This window comes from Anoplolepis gracilipes, chromosome 8, assembly GCF_047496725.1.
Source record: "Anoplolepis gracilipes chromosome 8, ASM4749672v1, whole genome shotgun sequence".
Lineage (NCBI taxonomy): Eukaryota > Metazoa > Arthropoda > Insecta > Hymenoptera > Formicidae > Anoplolepis > Anoplolepis gracilipes.
Genome location: NC_132977.1, coordinates 4,278,329 through 4,299,846, shown reverse-complemented (window position 1 = coordinate 4,299,846; position 21,518 = coordinate 4,278,329). Strand labels below are relative to the sequence as shown.

Here is a 21,518-nt window from a genome sequence, read left to right as displayed (position 1 = left end):
TTTTTTTTTATCGTTTTTGCTTTCACCGATGATCGAAAGCGATTAATAATCGTTGTACATGAATGTTGTCGGAGATGGATGTTTTATCACGATTGCAGAACATATTCCAACTGAAAGTATTGCATCTCTGTGTTAATTGCGAATTTCTGTTTTGTAGAAAGTCACATCATTGTCTTCTAGTTTTTTTATGCATGCTTTAGCTGCTTACATTGTGCACTTTATCAAGTGCAGTGCTGTAAATGGGACATAAAATAGTAATGTTTCTGTGAAATAAGTCTTGTGTCCGTCAGTAATATATATATTTATATATATATATATATATATATATATATATATATATATATATATATATATGCATCTATCATATATCCCTCTTCTTAAGTTTGCGCTAATGTATGTGCCCCAAATGCACATCAACTATTATGTATGCAATTAAAAGAAGATTGCGCTGCATCGCGATTTCGTGATTACATAAATAATGAACAATTTAGACAGAGAATTCCGTGTCTCCTTAAATAGTTGTAATATATATGATAAAATTAATAATATGAATGATGTGTCAATTATATTCTGTAAGCATATATTTTATAGCAAATAAAACACGAACATAAATTGTAATGAAGACATCGTAAATATTAAAATTGTAAAATAAATTTGTAATTAATTACAGTATGTGTAAAACCTGATTAATTCTTATCGGCTGTATAAATTTACAAGACTAAAGAAGAATTTGTATTAGAGAGTATTTGCAATTGTATTTAATATTTTAGACGGCGAGTACTTAAAGAAAGAAACACATTATCAAAGAATAATTTTCGTCTCAGGAATGTCCGTGAAAGAAAGGTTGTTAGCGGTGGAGATTATTGCCTGCAAACATGTCCCTGTAGACGTTTGAAATTTTATTTCTCTTTATTCCCATTAGTGATTATTCAATTGTAAGAGCTAGAGCGATTTGCGTGGATGATTATGGCATTAGTGTGTATAAATTATACATACATATATATATATATATATATATGTATATATATATATATATATATATATATATATATATATATATGTATGTAAAAAACTTATGCTCGACCTCTTAAATTGATTTTCTCCTTTTTCGATGTCCCAGGACTGGTAACCATGTCGGGACAGGGTGGCAGCGGCAGCAGCAGCAGCGGCGGAAGTCTGCAGCAGATGCAAACGTCGAGTCTCCCTGGTGGCGGTTATCAACCCATGGACTGCGAGTCCTCGCCTCGTCACACGGGCGGTCGGCGTGCCATAACAACGGGCTACCCATCGACATCGGCCGGGGCGCCAGCGTCAGCCCCGATGACGACGTCCATGCAATCCATGGACAGCTCCCTGATACAGAGCTCCCTTGGATCGTACAATAGCCTAATTCTTCCTAATATACCCCATCTGCCCGCGATGATGACCTCACCGATGATTCAGCAGCAGAACTTCTACAACTACGGCTACTCGACCGCCGACGCGCATGGAATGGTCAGACAACCGTCAACGGTGTCGACCGGTAACCAGCGAGATCCAGCGGAGAGGGAAGATAGCCCGATGGTCGGTGTCTGCGTCCAACAGAGCCCGGTCGCTATTCACTGAGGTGGTAGAAGTGGACAATACAGCTGATTGTAGGCAATTGCAACATCGGTGGAAGAGGAAAGGCGGTTTAGCTGATTTATTATCGGATAAAGATCGTGGCGTACTTCAAACGTTTGTCTACGGTATGTTATTATCGTAGACGAAGAAAGAGGCGAAGGAGGAAGAAAAGGAAATGGTTTGTAAACATGTTCAAACGTCGTTCTCCGATGCTGCTTTCTCGAACAGCCAAAAAAGAAAAAAGCACATCAGTGTTCGCAATCAGCGAATTAACTTCGACAGTGAGAATTCAACAAATTTTTCGGACACACGTTGGTTTGGCTGAACAATTCTCTGAAAAATGCAGACGAAAAATTTTCCAGAAAAAAATCCACAAGACAAACGCAAGTCACAAAGCCCAAATCTCTCTCTGAGATTAAGAGATCACAGAAGCGGAGAAGTTTATTCTAAGCTCGGCGGCGATAACGACTGTGTGAAAAAACCAATGAGTAGAAAAGAGAACACACAAGAGAAAGAAAAAAGAGAAGGGAAAACGTGAGAGAGGTAAACCTCTATTTCTGTTACGTTGCTGTATTTTCGTATCTTTTATCGAGCTGACTGGCCCTACATTGAGCGTGGATATTACTACATGTCTAACACGGATGATTGACGAAAGCTTCGAGCACGGACAAACGGTAATGGTCTAGTGAGGATGAACCCAGCTGGCCTCTCGGGTCCTGCCCGATTTCCACGAACACTCTGAGCAGTTTAAAAAAAAAACAACTCTGAGCGGGAAAACTTTCGGCAATCAAACTGTGTGGCCTAGAGAGCGAAAAAGTGATAATTAATATTATTACTGCGTAAAAGAAAAAAAGAAGGAAAAGTAAGAATTACCAATGTAAGCATGTACTCCAATAGAGTTTTATACACGATGTCACGGATGTAAACGGTTTAGCAAGTACTTGCGAGCAAACAGTCGCGTTGACTGCTAGTTATTTGTACAATACACTTAGAATGAATGATAAGAGTGCAGCTTTAGGGTTTAGCTTTTAAGTGTGAGGAGGTAACATACATTCATTCATCCACTTATTCACACACAGACACACCATACACTTATACACAACGCATACACACACACACGTACGCACGCACACACACACACACACACACACACACACACACACACACACACACACGCACACAATGTAAACTCGACCATTTTATTTACTTTAATGAAAACACAAGGATGCAAGTTGCGAACGTCAGTTTGTTGTTGAGCAAGGACTTTAAACAAACGGAGTTTGCGCGGCTTAACAACAATACATATTTATACCTAAAGAAAAAAAACAGTAATAAGAAAGTTAAAAAACAGCATACACGTAAGATCGATCAAGAATGAAATATAATCATACGAGGAATCTAGATACTTTATAATAAACAATACGCGCGTATACTCTCACACGCATACGTTTTCAACGCCAATCGTCATTGATTTTTGCCGTTTTGCTCCGATGGTCGCTTATGCCATTCGCATCGATCGTTATATCAGCCTCTTTATTCGTGTACGCAAGACTCGATTTTTATTCGGCCATTAATGATTTTTAATCTCAATTAAATTGTATGATCCCTTTTGATTATTTATGCCGACGTATTGTAAAATTAAATGACGAACAAAGGTAGAAGCCAATAATTTCTTTCTTATTGTCCACGCGTAACCATAATACGTTTCGTTGTGAAACTACCAATTGTAAAAGTGTAGTATAGTACCTGAAGGCAGACCATTAAAATGCAACCGTAATAAATCCCTCTACACAGCCCATATGTGTTATGAAAGAAAAAGAAGAGAATAAAAAATATGACACTTAATAGAAACTATAATAATATACGCTGTAAAGAGAAAAAAATCCTAAAGAATTATGCATGTTGCTTTTTTTATAATCACGATAGCAAAAAGAAAAAAAAAAGAAATGTGAAAATGCTTAAATCTGTTTACGAAATATATTTTATATAATTGCGGCTTTTTATACTTCCATACATATACAAAAGAAAAAGAATGCTTCATGGAGACCTAAGATTTAGATAATAATTTTCTTTTATGCCATTTATTATATTATACATAGGACAAATGCGTAATCATTTTGTTGACGGATCTTATTGATTTACTGTGTAGCTACATTAGGATTTCATTCTAGATCTAATTTTAATTGCTTTATGAGAGGTCTCTCGTAAAAATAAAGCTACATGTATAATTCCCAATTCCGCCATCTTTAATATTTTAATTGCTATATCTTTTTCTTTTCTTTTTTTTTTTTTTTTTCTTTTTTTTTTTTTGTGTACACAAATTTTAATGCGTAGATCGCGGCGGTTAAACAAACACCGTATTTCGTCTACATGACCGCGACTGTTGTCAAAAGAGCTTGGTTAAAAAAAAAAAAAAAAAAAAAAAAGAAAAAAAAAGAAAAAGATATTAGACGACCAAGAGGATTCTTACAATGTATTTTCTGGAAAAGTAATAATGAGAGTCTCACTGTGACGTTTAGATTTGAATTTTTCTTGTGTATTAGTTGTAAATATATATATGAGAGAAATATAAAATACTTTTTCGAGTAGAGCTGAGAAAAGTCTAACGTTTCACAAGCCATTCGATCTGCTAAGAATCATTTTCTTCATGCGGCCTTTCGAATGATTTGTATATTTTTATACACCTGCAACACAGAAACATTTGCGGATACGTTTAAACAAGATACACACGCGCGCGCGAAACGTTCTATATTGCAACTCAGATGTTGAGGTTTGTTATACTCGAATTTATACTAAGTTACCGAGCGAAAACAAATTTTCTAACAGTATCTAATAATGTAAATTCCTCCGAGGGACAAATAGAAAATACGATATCCTACAAACCTGTATCATAAATGTTTTTATATTGCATCAAGATTTACGGCAATCGATGCTTAAGATACGTTAAAAATTCAAAGAGTCGTAATGAGTCTGTGTTGTGATTAGATAGCTCAAAAGCAATGCTTCAAAAAAAAAAAATAAATAAAAATATTCACTGTGACATAATAAATATGCTTAAAGAAGAGGAAAAAATTCCACAAAAATTATCCAAAACATAAAAAAAAAAACAGAATATGTCGCGCATCTTACCTCAATGATCTTTTTAATAATTTCAGCAGTTGAAAAAAAAAATTGTACAGAATAATATGATTTATTAGGGTGTAAAAAGAAAGAGAGAGATGGAAAAAGAAAGAGAGCAAAATTAAACGGGCGGAACGCTCAGAATTTTCTGTGACAAATTTTAAGCGTTCCTCGCGAGAGAATGTCCTGTTGAACGGCAAAAATCAGTACGCTCCATAAGTATAGATAATGTTGCGTGTATGATATTACAACGCACGAGCCCTCTTCCGAATTCCAATTGTTACAAATCTAACGCTGTGCTCATCAGTTCCAAAAACAAACACGGTATTCATAACATTATTCGCGTACAGAATCGAACGCGATTGTATTTTCGGAGATATACAGAACCATTTTTTATCATCAAAAAAAGAAGAGATTTCTCTTGAATTTTGTTCACTGGTGACTTTGCTTCGTGACAGGACATCCGATCCTTCATATCGGATGATTCGTGTATGTGTGTGTGTGTGTGTGTATGTATATATATATATATATATATATATATATATATATATATATATATATACACACACATACATACACATACCAAGGGCGATATATCACTAATCTCTTTTCTTTAGCCGGATCAAGGACATGCACAATTTCCACGACGGACTCCTGGGCACAGTGTTCATTAAATGCATAGCTCTTGTGTGTTTTGGGCAATTGTTGATTTTTAATTGAAAATAATTGTTTTCTTTTTTTTTACACATCTGTATAGAGAAACAAAGTGATTGATTAAGTGTAACGAGACTTTTAGCGCGATTAAACGACGTCATCCAGGCGGATAAATTTAGAAACAATTTTTTTTGCATAATGCGCAAAGAGAGAGGCCACGGTAGGATTCTCGGAGAATAGAATATTTCGGACAGAAGCAAGTTAGAAAAATCTGTAAAATATTAAATCGAAGCGAAACGTAAACGAGCGTGCCGAACGTGGCTGTGCGAATAATAGAGGATCCTTATTTGCCACGTAAACGCGACGAAATGCGTTTTAAACGTATATTTAGTAGTCTCCCAATATGGAAATGAAAGGGCCCGCGATGGAGCAGAACGAAAAAAAAAACTTCCCTTAGGATTCCTTTTGCTTTTTCCGACATATGCGCGTCTTATTTTTCGAGAATCACTGTCTCTTGGAATTTGTTCACTCAACAACTGTCGCAAAAATGCAAAGTATTTAAGCCAATTAGCAGACAACAGAGATGTATACATTTAATAACGTAAGAGCTAGCTGCGATTCATGTTCCAAATGATTTATTTCGCTGCATTTCAAATATACACATACATATAATACATATACATATATATATATATATATATATATATATATTTATTTATTTATTTATTTATTTATTTCACGTGAAAGAAATTATTAAGATCAGAATGATGAAAGAAAAAACGGTATATATCGATTAATATGTTTTGATTACATATTTTATTGTTAGTCTAGACATATATATACGATATATACTTTTGCACATGCTATGTGTTAATTATTTGAATAATTCATTGGATAATTAATAATGGGATTTATCGACGAATTTTCTTAACCGGATGTAATTTTTTCAAATTTTATTTTACTTGTACGTTTCTCTTCGCGTTCGTCGATTCATAATTTCGAAATATAAAAAAATGCATTTCTTATTTTTTATATATTTATTATTTATGTATATATATATATATATATATATATATATATATATATATATATATATATGTACATATATTAATACGTTATATACGTGTCTGTTTTTTCACATAATATATATAGATTTATTATTCTTTTATATAAACTTCTCTATAAATAAGGTGCATTCAAAATTGTGGTACAATCTGTTGTGGACCACAAGTTTGGACGCAGCCAGTACATTAAATAATTTTTTACAATTCCAACGCATAAATTGGGCAATAAACTGATTCGTTTCTTAATTTTCAATTACTACATGGCATTTATTTGTTAATTATTACGAATCTGTATCATAAATCTTTCTTTTGTATTTATTATTTTTTTCGACAATTTTATATGTTTTAATATTTTGTAAAATTTCATATTTATATCTAATGCGATAGATATATGTATATGTATATATATATATATATATATATATATATATATATACACATATGTGTGTGTGTATACATACGAGCGGTTCTTTATAAAAGTCCGTTTGTAAAACTCGCGCTTGCGAATTTTAATTCCAGGATCATTGGAACATGTTGTCGCGGCGGGGAAGTAAAGTAACTTAAGTTTCCTAACGTCATGTGTAAAAGCATTGTGTTCAGAAACAAATATAACTATAATATGACTGATGCGCCTGAGAGGCGATGTGCGAGCGTCCTTTGAGAATTAAGTATGAGAGGGGTAATGTGATGTCTTGATGATGTCTCGTTTGGCGCGATGTCATGCACCATAATCGGGACAAAAAAAGAATATAGAGAATGAACGCAAAGAACGAAAGAAAATAATGTGTATATGTGGATACGTACGTACGTTTGTATGCGTGTGCGTGAGAAAGAAAGAAAGAAAGAAAGAGAGAGAGAGAGAGAGAGAGAGAGAGAGAGAGAGGAAGAAACAAAAAACCGATTTATTAAGATGAAAAAAAATAATTAACAAAAACTCTATACCGGATGAAGGAAAATGAACTTGTATCTAACGTGTATACATTGTCATAACATTATTATGATATATGATTATTATAATTATTATTATATATATAATAATGTAATTGAAAATTTGAAACGATATTACATAAGGTTAATAATAAACAAAAGCATCTTCACCTTTTGCTGTTACCTTTTTCTTCTGCCGATATTTCATAACGCATCCATCCTCTTGTTATATAAAAAAATCGAGTGAAAAATAACAAACACATATATATATACACATACACATCTACATACGCACATGTATATTGGAAATATCTATGACTTTTTACTCAATTTAATGACTAAACTCTTGACGGATATGGATGTACAAAATGATGTGTAAAAGAGAAACATTTTTTTGTAAAATATATATGAGAGAAAAAACAATATTTCTTGACTTTAAAGAAATTTTCGCGAGTTTATTTCTTGTATGTAAATAGAGAAGAAGCAAAAAATCGTAATGCATTATTTGTTACTTATAACTAAAAGATTATGCATAAAAGTGATTATTTTAAAATTTAATATATGTGTTTAATAAATGTGTATTAAACTCGTTAATATTATCTTAAAGAATAATTTGTAGAGCAAAATATACTCTCTTCTCTTATTTAAAACAAAATGGAAAGAGGGAGATAATACTTCGATAATGCAAATAAAAAGAAGGTAAGCTAAAGAAATTATTTTATCTAGTATGAGTTTCTAGCTAATATTTTCTTATTCAGATAATAAAAAACATTAAATATCAAATACTTTTTCTATATTATTATTATTATGAAGTATATATATATATTATTTGTAAATTAATATATATAATTTATATAATATATATATACAAATATATAATTTATACATATGTGTGTGTATATATATATATATATATATATATATATATATATATATATATATACAAATACTTTATAACATAAAATTAAATAATTTAATATTGATCTCATTGGTCTAGTTTCCATCGAACGCTTCAATCTGGTTTCAATTCGGAGCGAAATAAATGTAGCAATCAGTAGCTTTTAGTTTACAGAGCATTTGATACGCGGACTAAGTACTATATACTAACCAATCATAGCCAGTCTTTTAAAGAATGGAATGGCTGTGATTGGCCAGTATTTAATACTCAAGTGTAGTATTTCTCTCTCTCTCTCTTTAAACCGGGCGCGCGCTTGGCTATGCAATGCTCAGTCTATTTTATATGTCTATGACTCAAATCTAATGAAAATCGCGGAGCAGTTCTCAACAATTTGGCGCGAGGATTTAAAATCATTTAATATTTATTTCTTTTTATATTATGTATATAATATTTTATATACATTAAGAGAAAAAAAAAATCATCAACTTGTATATTTGATATATTGTTAAAATGTATAGATTACATAGTTTATATAATATTTATAACAAATAAAAAAATAAATTGTTGTAATAATGTTTTGTAAATATTTCTCAAATATTTGCTAGGGTACTTAATAAATCTTTATGATCTGTTAAATCTAAAATTATAAAAATATTTATAAAAATAATTGTTGTAAATATTACATATATTTTATATATATTATGCTACGGCGTCCAATTATAATTACACAGTGTTTATGAACGCGGCTTAACGAATATGTAATCGTTCATCTATGTTGCGTGTCCATGATGGTGACTCGCAAAACGTCTTGAGTATTCTATTCTAACCTGAAACTTGAAACTGTGAATGATCGAAGAAAGAATTGTGTTTTCACTTTGTGTATTTGTTTCGAAAATAGCTCAACTAAAAAATGCCGGAAACGAAGGCAGAAACGAAACCGATCAAAGATGTAAAGAATGGGAAAGAAGACGATAAAAATGATTTGGTAAGAGTAACCTATGAGAAAAGTATTTCGGATTTTACAACAATATATTAATTAAATCTGTATATATATATATATATAAAATGTAATTTATCGATACGAAATAAAACAAGTTCTGCTTTTCTTGTAATTTACTTTATTTATAAGAAATTATCTTTTGTTATTTATCTTATTAAATTACAGTTTACTGTGCATTTATCTTGTAATTTTTTTTCTCTATGATAATTTCTCCTTATCTAAAAAAAATTAAAATTGAATTAAAGAATTATGATTGAGATATTCTAATTAAAAAAATATTTCAACTAATATTCTGATGTAAAAAAAAAAAAATGATAAGGTATGCGTGTATTGGAAATTTGTTTATATTTTTCAGTCAGAGGAAGATAAACTTCTACAGGAAGAATTAACTCTGCTTGTGGAGCGTTTGCAAGATGCCAATACCAAACTATATCATCCTGCCCTAGAATCTTTGCGGTCACATATTCGTGCGTCAACAACATCAATGACAAGTGTTCCAAAGCCACTGAAATTTATGCGACCTCATTACGATACTATGAAAAATATCTATGAGAAAATGACTAATGTCAAATGTAAAGAATTATGCTCCGACATTATTTCAGTCCTGGCAATGACCATGGGTGAAGGTCGAGAGTGTTTGAAGTATAGACTTACAGGCTCGGCATTGGCGATTGGCGAATGGGGACATGAGTATGTTAGACATTTATCAGGAGAATTGGCAGGAGAATGGGACGAAGTCACGGGTGAGAATGTCGAGGAGACGAACAAGAAACTGATTGCTCTGGTGCATGAGATTGTCCCCTATAACATGGCACACAACGCGGAAACGGAAGCATGTGACCTATTAATGGAGATTGAAAAACTTGATCTGCTAGAGCAATATGTCGACGAAAGTGCATATCAACGAGTATGTCTTTATCTTACAAGCTGCGTACCATATGTAGCTGATCCAGAGAACAGCACTCTTCTTCATGTCGCTTGTAAATTATATCGAAAATTTGGACAATATCCACAAGCAATTAGGCTGGCAATGCAATTGAATGATTTACCTCTTATTGAATCAATCTTCACGAATTGTAGGGATCTGTAAGTATAATCTTTTAAAGAATTATTTATTTAGAATATTTTTAAGCAGTTTTATCTAAAAAAAAAAAACTTAATTGATAATCAATTATAGTCGATTTTCTAGAAAGAAATTAAAAAGTCAACATACATTTTTCAGTTCTGTGCAAAAGCAGTTGGCCTTTATGTTGGGTCGTCAGCAGATCTTTCTGGAGTTACATGAAGCTACAGTAGAAGACGATGATCTGTTCGAAATAATGTCTAATTCCCACTTAAACAATCACTTCCTAAACTTGGCACGAGAGTTGGACATAATGGAACCCAAGACACCTGAGGACGTCTACAAATCCCACCTAGAGAATTCAAGACCGCCGTTCGGCGGTGGTCAGGTTGACTCGGCGCGACAGAATCTCGCGGCGAGTTTCGTCAACGGTTTCGTGAATGCTGCGTTTGGTCACGACAAACTATTAATTGAGGATGGTAATAAGTGGCTCTACAAGAATAAAGAACACGGCATGCTAAGCGCGACCGCCTCCCTAGGTCTAATCCTGTTATGGGATGTCGACGGCGGTCTCACTCCAATCGACAAGTATCTGTATTCATCGGAAGACTATATCAAGTCCGGTGCTCTACTAGCTTGTGGCATTGTCAATTGCGGCGTGAGAAACGAGTGCGATCCCGCCTTGGCTTTGCTATCTGATTACGTGTTGCACAGTAGCAACACTATGCGTATTGGCGCCATCGTCGGTCTCGGTATTGCGTACGCTGGCTCTAACCGGGAAGCCGTACTAGGCCTGCTGACGCCAGTCCTCAGTGACACGAAATCGAGTTGGGAAGTACTAGGTATGACCGGTCTGGCATTAGGAATGGTCGCCGCTGGCTCCTGCAACGCTTATGTCACCACAGCGATCATGCACACATTGATGGACAAATCGGAGTCCGATCTCAAAGACACGTACGCGCGATTCCTGGCGCTCGGTTTGGGATTATGTTTTCTAGGAAAGCAAGAGGCTGCAGAAGCGATCATAGCAGCTCTGGAGATCGTTCACGAGCCGTTCAGGTCAATGTCGACGACGTTGGTGGAAGTGTGCGCGTACGCCGGCACGGGAAATGTCCTCAAGATCCAACACCTGTTGCACATTTGTTCGGAGCATTACGAACCGAGCAACGAGAAGGAGGAAAAAAATGAACGCAAAGACAAAGAGAAGAAGGAAGAGAAGAAAGAGGATAAGGAGAAAGATCTCAGTTCTAAACAGGCTATTGCCGTTCTCGGCATTGCCTTAATCGCTATGGGAGAGGAAATCGGTGCCGAGATGGCGTACAGGACCTTCGGTCACCTGTTACGTTATTGCGAGCCTGTGATTCGCCGTTCGGTGCCTCTCGCCCTAGGTCTCATCTCGGTGTCGAATCCGAAATTAAATATCCTAGACACGTTGTCCAAGTTCTCACACGACAGCGACCCTGAGGTGGCGCACAACGCGATATTCGCTATGGGCCTGGTTGGTGCCGGTACAAATAATGCACGATTGGCTGCTATGTTAAGGCAATTGGCTCAGTTCCATGCGAAGGATCCCAATAATCTCTTCATGGTGCGCATCGCGCAAGGTTTGACACATCTAGGTAAGGGTACGCTTACCCTGTCTCCTTATCACAGCGACAGGCAGCTGCTCAGCCCTGTTGCTCTCGCCGGTCTTCTATCGACACTGATTGGGTTTTTGGACGTGAAAAACAGTGAGTATATATATTATATTCACGATGTAAAGGATATAGAAATATTATTTACTATTTGCATTTTAATGCACATACATTTTCAAACAAATAATTATAAGAAGTATCTTTTATAATCAATTCTTGAAATATAGAAATTTATAATAAATTTTAATCTTTTCCTTTTATATTATATTACAGTCAAGCAGAGTAATTTTCAAAAGTCTTAATATTCTTATTTTGATTCTTTTATTATAAAAAGCAAACTTCTTTGATGTAATGTGATTCGCCTTATTGCTAATTAACGTCATAAATATTTTTTCAGTTATCCTGGGACGCTCACATTATCTCCTATATACGCTGGCTGCTGCGATGCAGCCCAGAATGTTGGTGACATTTGATGAGGACCTAAATCCGTTAGCCGTACCAGTGAGAGTCGGTCTTGCCGTCGACGTCGTCGGTCAAGCGGGCAAACCGAAAACTATCACAGGCTTCCAAACGCATACCACTCCGGTATTGTTGGCATATGGCGAGAGAGCAGAACTTGCAACTGAAGAGTATATACCGTTAACACCGATCATGGAGGGTTTCATAATTTTAAGAAAAAATCCAGATTTTATACCCTAGTCGTAATATTTTTTTAATCATCAGTACGCTTCGTATTTACTTGTAAGGCAGAGTATAATAAAGTGTGTTATTATTCACTTTGCATATGTGAAAAATCGCAACATTTCTCTATGTATTGCTCTCTTTCTGTAGAATACCAAGATCACATTTTTTTCATGTTTTGCAGAAAGGGAAAAATATTATTTCTTATATTTAATAAAATATTGGTTTTAATGATAAAAAATACTGATATATATATATATATATATAATGTATAAAATCTCGCTCGAATTTTGTATGCAGAGTATACATCATAAAAAATCAATACGAAACGGTATTTCACATTATATTCTTAGCGATAATAAAACATTAGCAGACGTTAGTTTGCTTTCCTAAAGTAAGTACCATTCAAGATAGCATATATACATACACATATATAAATTACATCTAAATGTTTTCTATATTTTACCGCTCTGTCCTCTTAACTTAAAAACCATAGAAATGGAAAGTCTGTATTACGATCATGTTAGTCTATTAAAATGTGTGTATATTATCGCACATATGAACGAGAGTGTATCGTACTATGTCAATAAAGTACTATAATTGTAAAACTTTAAATAATACTTTTGTAAAAGCTTGTACTATAGTTACTATGATATAATGTAACTTTTCTTTTGATCGCGATTGCGTATTTAGTTTCAATAATATTTCTAATGCAAAAGAAAAATATTTTTACATTTTAAAAATGTAACTATTATAAAATTCCACTGTTTTGATAGCCTTGTATTAATAAAAACTGTTATAATTTATTCATTGATATTTTCAAAATTTTATAATTTTGTTTTATATATATATATATGATTTGTGTAATGATAAAATAATGATTTCAAGAGAAATGCTTAAATAATCTCATATAAGAACACAATAAAGTAACAATAGAGATGATGTTATAGATTCTATATGTACAGCTTTCTAATATTATTCTGCACAGTATACAAAGTTTTATCACGTTTTGGCACTGTTATTTATTTAAACCGTGATAATAAGTACACTATATAGATTAAAATAAAGAGAGAAAAATTGATATTTCTAAAAAAAAAGAAAAATCAGAAAATTATATACCTATTTATAAATTCATAATATAATATTGTAAACTGACTGAAAAGAAATATTTAAAAAGAAATCAATTTTCAGTTATTTTAGTCTTATTTTTTTATATAAAATTAACTGTCTTGCGAGATACAATCGCAGCATGATGATAGTACTTCAAACAAGTGAGCTAAGATTTACCATTTTATGACAAATTATTTGTTAGCACTTTTCATATCAGTTATTTGTCAACGATAACAATTCTGCAAGATTTTTAATTTCTTATCTTGCATATAATTAGGAATATATAGCACCTATCTGAATATACTATTAAAAATACTTTGTTAACTTTGTCACATAAAAATATTCTACTTGGGAAACTATAATATTATTTGTGTGAATAAAGTATACTTTTATAAAATTCTAAACTGTTCTATAATCAGAATTATATATAAATAATTCACTATTGCTCTTTTTATATCCATTTCTAAATTTATACCCTAAATTAAGTCTCTTATACAATGTACTAGTCATCTAAATTATTTCATATATAAAATAAACTCGTACAACCTATCAATTTATTATTAGCGCTTATATATAGAAGGTTTTACTATCAATAGAGACAGTTTATAAAAATTATATGTGTAAGCTCGTCAGTCATTCAAAAATTCGTACTTATTGTCATTTTGATAATAAAAACTTTGCTGCCAGTTTAATAATAATAAATACTGTTCTTTTGCAGCTGCAATATATAACGGTTTTATATCTCCCGTATTAAAAATTGCAAATAAAATTAATTGCTATACATTACTGAGGTCATATTTGCAAAAAACGTGATGTTTCTTACAACATTTTAAGGACGTTTTGTTTATCTTACTTTTTCAAATAAATGGTAATGGCAATCGTTTTACTAACAGTAGTTTGTTTCCATATCGCGATGGACAGTCACAGGCGCTAAAACGTGATGCGGCGATCCCAAATATGTTGTAGGAGAAGGCAGACTTCCGATGCCGGACTGTCTCGTCAAATCTGGCTCGATGTTATTGTCGACGACTAACAGAGGTTCAGAGGCAAACGTCTGCTGTTCGGAATCATCGTGTGGCGTCATCGTGCTATACCCATGATCGCTATCTCCACCAGGTGGTCTTCTGTAATTAGTAGAAACTCTGTACGGTGATATGGGCGCGAGATTATCTCTCACAAGAGAATCCAAATTGCTTTTGGTTTGATCCAATTCCGCTGGCTCCAGATCACCCTCGAGATGCGTCATGCGCAACGTGTCGGGCGAGGTATGAAGATGTAAACATTGATGCTCCACACCTGAATTTACCGATCGAAGTCTATAGCAAAACAGAATGACGCTTAAAATCAATACTAATGCAAGAACTCCACCAGCTACCAGACCGACCGATGGCCACTCTCCTATCACGACTTCATCTGTTGAGTGTGAATCTGGAAAAGTATAACTTTATTATATAATATCTAATAGAAATCAATAAATATTACAAAAAAAGAAAAAAGCGAATTTACTGTAAGTGCCATCACTGTAGGGTATCAAAGATCCGAAGATACCCTTGAAACATATGGACATGTCGGAGCAAAATGGTTGTTGCAAAGATGTCTCTCCATCTGTATCGATGTGACACCATTGACAATCCGCAACACCTAAGCATTCTCTTTCTGTCGTGTATGATTTGCAGTCGACAGATGGACATGATTTCAAATTCGTCGGCTGTATCCACGGAGTCTGTAAGCTCGAGCCTTGCTCATATAAAGGTGAACAAGAATTTAAATTATTGATACTTTGTTGTGTACAGCTAGAAGAATACAAGGAGCATTCGCAAGGACATTCGCAACCAGTTTGTTCCATACTTTTGCAGTTTAGACACGAATGATCCATCTATAATATTTAACAAAAAAGATGTATATATATGAAATAAATATAAAAATATTTTAAAATTGAAAATAAAATACAATTAATATGAACTTACCGTACTGCATGGACAAAAAGCTCTAAGTAGATTGCACTGAGTCGTCACATTGACAACTCCAAGAAATACATTAGTGCCTGGTACGGCAGCTACCTGATATCTAACACAATGCTCGCCATGTGCTATATTAGTGAGTACATCGTCGAGTGACATATTAAATTGATAGTATCTTTGCACAATGCCCTCCAAGTGATTGGCACATGATTTTTTTTTCACAAACAGCCCGTGATTCAATATGTCGTTGGCTACTAAAAGTTCCTTATGCGTTAAATGTTGTTGCTCAATCTTGCCCGTTGCCTCCAACAATGTCGGATGTGACACCAAGTAGCCTTTGTCATCCATTAAGAAACATTTTACAGTTGCATCGTAACAAAATGGAAACATCTCTACTAGCAGTCTCATAATGTAACTTATTGTAACATCCATAGATAGAACAGCAATGACATAATCTTTACTTTTATTTCCCACGGAATATTTAACAACTTGGCTTAGAGTGACTACATAGCCTGATCCACCTGCATCTAAGTAAGGTGGAGTCAAAATTATCTTATCAGGATATTCTAATGCTTTTCCATACCACATTCGCCTTTTGGGATCAAAACCAGAATCCAATACCATTCCTGGAAATATCTCCAACACACCACTAACTGTACTCACAGCATATCTAAAATAAATCAATATATTAAAATACTATAAGTTATTAATAATAATCTAATAAAATTCTAATTATTTATATTAATTGTATTATTATACAATTACCTTCTTATTACAAATTTATTTAACGAACCCTCAATATGTTGCTTTTTGAAATGTTCTAAAACTTGTGCTAAGGTTGCTACATCCGGTTTTACAGATGGATGTAAACCCGGATTAGCTAAAAGACCTGTTAAATCCTTTATGTATGCCATATAGCTTTGTACAGTCATAGCTGAACCAGTTTCTAATAATTCTAGTTGTTCCATTGGAGATTGAAAACACCACGGTGATAAATAAACTACTCCCGTTGCTAAAAAAATATAAAATATATAAGATTTTAAATATCTCTTAAGATTTTATAAATAATTAGCAATTAAAATGAGAAATTTTATTATATATTTTCTTACATAAAGTTACAATCCTGTTTCTATAAGTGCAGAGTGTATCTTTATCAACGACAGTTTGAAGCATAAGATCAAGGCGATGATGTAATATGTTTGTAGGCAGTGAAGACACAGTTCTCGCAACAGGCAATACTCCCTCTTCAGTCGTGGATACCAGACATATTATTAAGTCATCATAATGTAAGTGTTTCCATCGGTACCGTTTCTGTGTCATGCATCAAAAAATAATTTCCTGTATCTTACTCGTGTATTTTAAAATTTGTACATAAGTGTTTTTCCTTACCTGCTCGTCTAATTTTGTTTTCACATTTATCACTCCTTGAGTCTCATTTATCATTTTCATTACTGTCCAATTATCTATATTTTCAATATCTTGCAAATGTACTTTAAGTGGTTGTTCAATTATTGTCTCAATCCTGGGAAAATTTTTATGCATCCAAACCACACCTTTATTGTCGAAGAATATAACGTATATGTTTGGACCAGCGTTAAAATACGTTATATCATCAAGGAAATCACATAATTTTACATCTAAGGATAGTAGCGCAGTACTTGTAATCTGTCCAATAGATAATGTCATTGTCTTGCTATATAGATCAAAATATGGATCTGATATATAAAAATCTTTCTTATGATAATCAGAACATTGTAAACAAGAAAATAGTTTTCCTATTTCATATCCAAGAATATTTTGCGTTGGAAGAATAATAACATCATTGTTTAAAGGCTGTTTGACACTGACGTGTGATTGTTGGTCTAAAAATAAATGGTGATATATAAATTTTATATCATATAATTGTATATTTTATTTTATATTATAAAAAAATTTTTTGTATAATTAAAGTAAAGTAAATATAAAAAATAACTTACCTGAAAGAATAAGTATAGTTTTCAAATAAGTTTTAAGTCTTTCCGAAATTATTTCAAATATTTTTTGCACATTTGACGTATCTTTTAATTTGTTAGTCAAATGTATAATAACTACTTCATGCCTTAAATTCTGTGTTAATTTTCTAAAATCAATCATTGTTGTCTGATTTGAATCTGAAAAAAATTAAAAACTTTAAATAATATACATTAAAAATTTAAAAACAATATATATCTCATATATACAATGTAATTTCTAAATAAAATCTGACTTCTAATTACCTGTTCTATTTAAACTATCAACATAACGAGCTAGTTGAAATTTATTAATATCTGTTGCTTTCAACAAGCTATCTTTGCAAAATAAGGGAGCAGTATTAGCAAGACCAATAACAGTAACATTATCTGTTTCAGAAAGCATATCTATAACAGTTTTGGCTGCTATTTGAGCCAAAACGAGATCAGATTCAGACATAAATATGCCATGCTCCAAAAGTAAAATAACATTCTTTTCAGGACAGTATTGAGATAATAAAAGTGATCCAATAATGTGAGCCAATATGGGTGGTCCACATATCATACTTGGTTGGCTTATAGGTAGTACATGCAAGTTTTTCCATTCTTGACCTCTTAATTTTGTTGCAAATTCTATAATCAAAATCAATAATATATAAGTATAAATCTGGATAAAACATGATAGATGTATCGCTTGATATAGAATACCTGTTATAATCTCACTACATATATCTGAAACTCTGTTTTGCATCATGTCCAGATCAACCGTTTGACTAGAATAAATAGTACGAATTTCCTTCGACAGGATGGAATATATGGCGTTGTAGCCCTGCTTGAGGACATCGATGTGCGTTCTTAATTTATTATTAAACTTATCAACTAATGCATTCAGTCTCGCGTCCAGGTTGCTGGAGATGTTTGCGTATTCCATCTTGTCGATTTTATCCTGGAACGAGGACACACCAAGTTCCTCGTCAACGATGGATTGCAGTTTCTTTGACAAGTATACCACGACATCTCGTAAACACATGCCGTTCAAGGGTTCCACTGACACCTGTTTGCGCAGCGATCTGCCAGATTGGCACTTGACGGTAGCATTGATGACTTCGTTAGCGGCTACATAAAAATATGTCAGTATTATCGGCAAGGCTAGATACAAAATCTTGTTTACAGCCATTCTGACGGAATTGCAGCTATTTTAGCGGCGCGTTGTAATTTCATAACCTCACGAATTTGTCGCGTGACGATGACAGTTCATATCTGCATCGTCAAACATTTCAAACGTCGCGTGACCGGGTTACTTCGAAACGCACGAGATTTATTTACCGGTTTTACGAGAAAACGTGCTCGAAGACGCCAACAATCTTTCAATTTTTGTACGATAATGAGACTACGAAGCATCGAGTACCGTAATTTCGGTGAGCGTCATGTTTCGGCCAAACTAATTCGCAACTAACGCCATCTGTAGTTTGTGAAACAAAGCTTATGAACAAGAAGTTTTGTCTCTTACCTGCAGAAGCGACATCACTCAACTTTTGTGTTATATATTTTTTTATTTTTGTTTATTCCATTCTGGGCCGCCATCTTGAGTAAATGTTCTGCATCTGTTGCATGCGTACAAAAATCGTATTTTATTTATTATTGAAATATATAATATGTCTAATTGTAAGTATTCATATAATAAGAGAATATTATTTATATATTAAATCACAATAGTTGTTGAAAAGAAAAGCCATGGATAAAAAAATAACTGTCAATTTCTAGAATAATATATTCGGTTTTACATAGTCTTTTATCAGATGGCATACGTTTTGTTCTAGATTACTTTAGATACAAATCTAGTTTAAATATATTTTTCACACGGACATAACATTTACAAGTGTATATCAGAAAATACGTGCTATATTCCTCTGCTATGCAAAAAATAACAGAAATTTTCACTTGCATATACGTAGTTCAAACTTTAATTAATATTAGCTATAAACGATCCTATCTCATAGGCAATAAAATTGAGAGTTCTTATTTATTACAAGTACAGCTTGACGCATGAAACATCATCAATAAATTACTTATTATAGTCAATTCATCGATACAATGTATCAATGATACGCGTATCCGAACATTGTCAGAGCTCAATATATCGATGAGTTGATTTGACATTAAATAATTGAAATCTTTATCGGCTTTATTACTGCTGCTTTTATTCGTCTTTTTCGCAAGTCTAGTATACTCTTTATTAAATATCATTATTATTATCAAGCGCAATTTCAAGGAACATTTATAACGTGAAAATTTTCGTTGGCGAATAAATGAATTGTATATCTATATATATCGTCAAAATTAAAGAAAAATTTGTAAAAAATAAATTCGTGCAAAATTATGTTTGTTTCAATTTGCTATTTTTTTCTATATATATATATATATATATATATATATATATATATATAATACACATTTTTCGAAATTTTTACGGTCCGATATTGTAAATTGCGATTTTCAAAAAATCAGAACATGCGCGTCCCCGTGAAAATTCTAAGCAGCAAGATGGTAAGCGGCGTGGTTCCCGCGCCACTTTCCGCACATCCTCTTGTCATTTGGGATGCTCCCCTCTTCGGGTGCCTAATGTCATCAAGCAATCACGTCGCGCGATACAAAAAACATATTGTTATTTGCGAAATATCGCGATTCGAGGCTGGCGCATTCGAAACAGCGCAAAAAAAATCGCTAGCGATAGGAAACAACATAAACAACATTTATTCAATTATCCAATTCATTTGCGAAACTTTAGACGCGAAAACATTGGCAAATAATTCTGACAAATTGGATATTTTACAGATAGAAGTGGAGCGAGTGGATTAGATGAGATTGGACGATTATGGTTACGATTTCCTTGATATCGATCTCGACATCACGAACCGAAAAAGTTCGCTTGTAACGCAAAGCGTTTTACGGCTCTGCGTTATCAATCCGGAGCTTCTCCTCATGACCTATACAACGGACTGTACCTAGAACGGATGCGGGGACGGATCGGTGTCACGTGAACCCTCCGGATATACCAGCTTCCTAGTCTTGCTCACCTACTTTATCGCCATTTCGTTTCATCGGAAATGTTCGGAAATCGCCCATGGCGGGAAAAACGTGCGACAGTTCGTTGCCGAAATGCACATTCGTCGGTTTTTTTTTTTTTTCATTAGCCGAAACTTTTGCATTAATGCCGTTTTAATCAATTTTTGTGCTTGCTTAAATCCTTTTAAAAATCTTTATCAACAAATCCTATAAGACGACAGTGAAATAATGTTAATAACGGAAATCAGATAATGAGGGAATGATAATGAAATAGAAGACTTTTAATCTTTAACTACTAATCGCAGATAACTCACATATATATGTGACATATTAATGTGACGAGAAATTAGTAATGCGACGTTAATGGAAAAAAATTCGCTGTAATTGCATAATAAATGCACAGCATTTTGTTTTTACGTTGATAGCACTTAGGTATTCAAGTTAATGGTCGAGAGACATTCGGTATTCGTTTCATTGATTACACGATATATTCTTAAATATTTTGGCCCATCATTATAAGAAATGCAGTAAGGGCGCGAAAAATATTTTAAAATACTTAAATTTTTTCCATCTTTCTGTCAAAAACGCAATCAATCTTAATTTGAAGTTAAATCGCTGATTATTGTTATAATTAAATAATAATTATATATATCGTCGTCCTTATTATATCTTAAAATCACGACTATACGATTTTGTAAGTTTGAGTTATTGAAATTTGAAAATTTAATTTGTTCTGATTATTACATAAAA

General features: G+C 33.2%; 3 protein-coding genes across 5 annotated transcripts in view; 2 read left to right on the top strand and 1 right to left on the bottom strand.

Moving 5' to 3' along the window:
- Positions 1-4,369, top strand: part of Mnb (minibrain) — a 75,104-nt gene extending 70,735 nt beyond the window's left edge. For all 3 annotated transcript variants that reach the window (XM_072897778.1, XM_072897777.1, XM_072897779.1), the window contains exon 9: positions 1,121-4,369. In XM_072897778.1, the coding sequence (XP_072753879.1) occupies positions 1,121-1,605 (485 nt within the window). In that variant the 3' untranslated portion in view covers positions 1,606-4,369. The remainder of the gene's footprint in view (positions 1-1,120) is intronic.
- A 4,677-nt stretch (positions 4,370-9,046) lies between these two features.
- Positions 9,047-13,261, top strand: Rpn1 (regulatory particle non-ATPase 1). Its single transcript, XM_072897776.1, has 4 exons — positions 9,047-9,250; positions 9,621-10,351; positions 10,488-12,058; positions 12,360-13,261. Exons 1-4 carry the CDS (start codon positions 9,176-9,178, stop codon positions 12,659-12,661), a joined length of 2,679 nt encoding a protein of 892 aa, XP_072753877.1. The 5' UTR covers positions 9,047-9,175; the 3' UTR covers positions 12,662-13,261.
- A 160-nt stretch (positions 13,262-13,421) lies between these two features.
- LOC140668607 (VWFA and cache domain-containing protein 1) lies at positions 13,422-19,151 on the bottom strand. The gene is made up of 9 exons (XM_072897775.1): positions 18,411-19,151; positions 17,970-18,335; positions 17,691-17,864; positions 17,104-17,576; positions 16,824-17,025; positions 16,480-16,726; positions 15,721-16,384; positions 15,260-15,629; positions 13,422-15,181 (listed from the first exon to the last, which is right to left on the bottom strand). Exons 1-9 carry the CDS (start codon positions 18,877-18,879, stop codon positions 14,640-14,642), a joined length of 3,507 nt encoding a protein of 1,168 aa, XP_072753876.1. The 5' UTR covers positions 18,880-19,151; the 3' UTR covers positions 13,422-14,639.
- Positions 19,152-21,518: the final 2,367 nt, after the last annotated feature.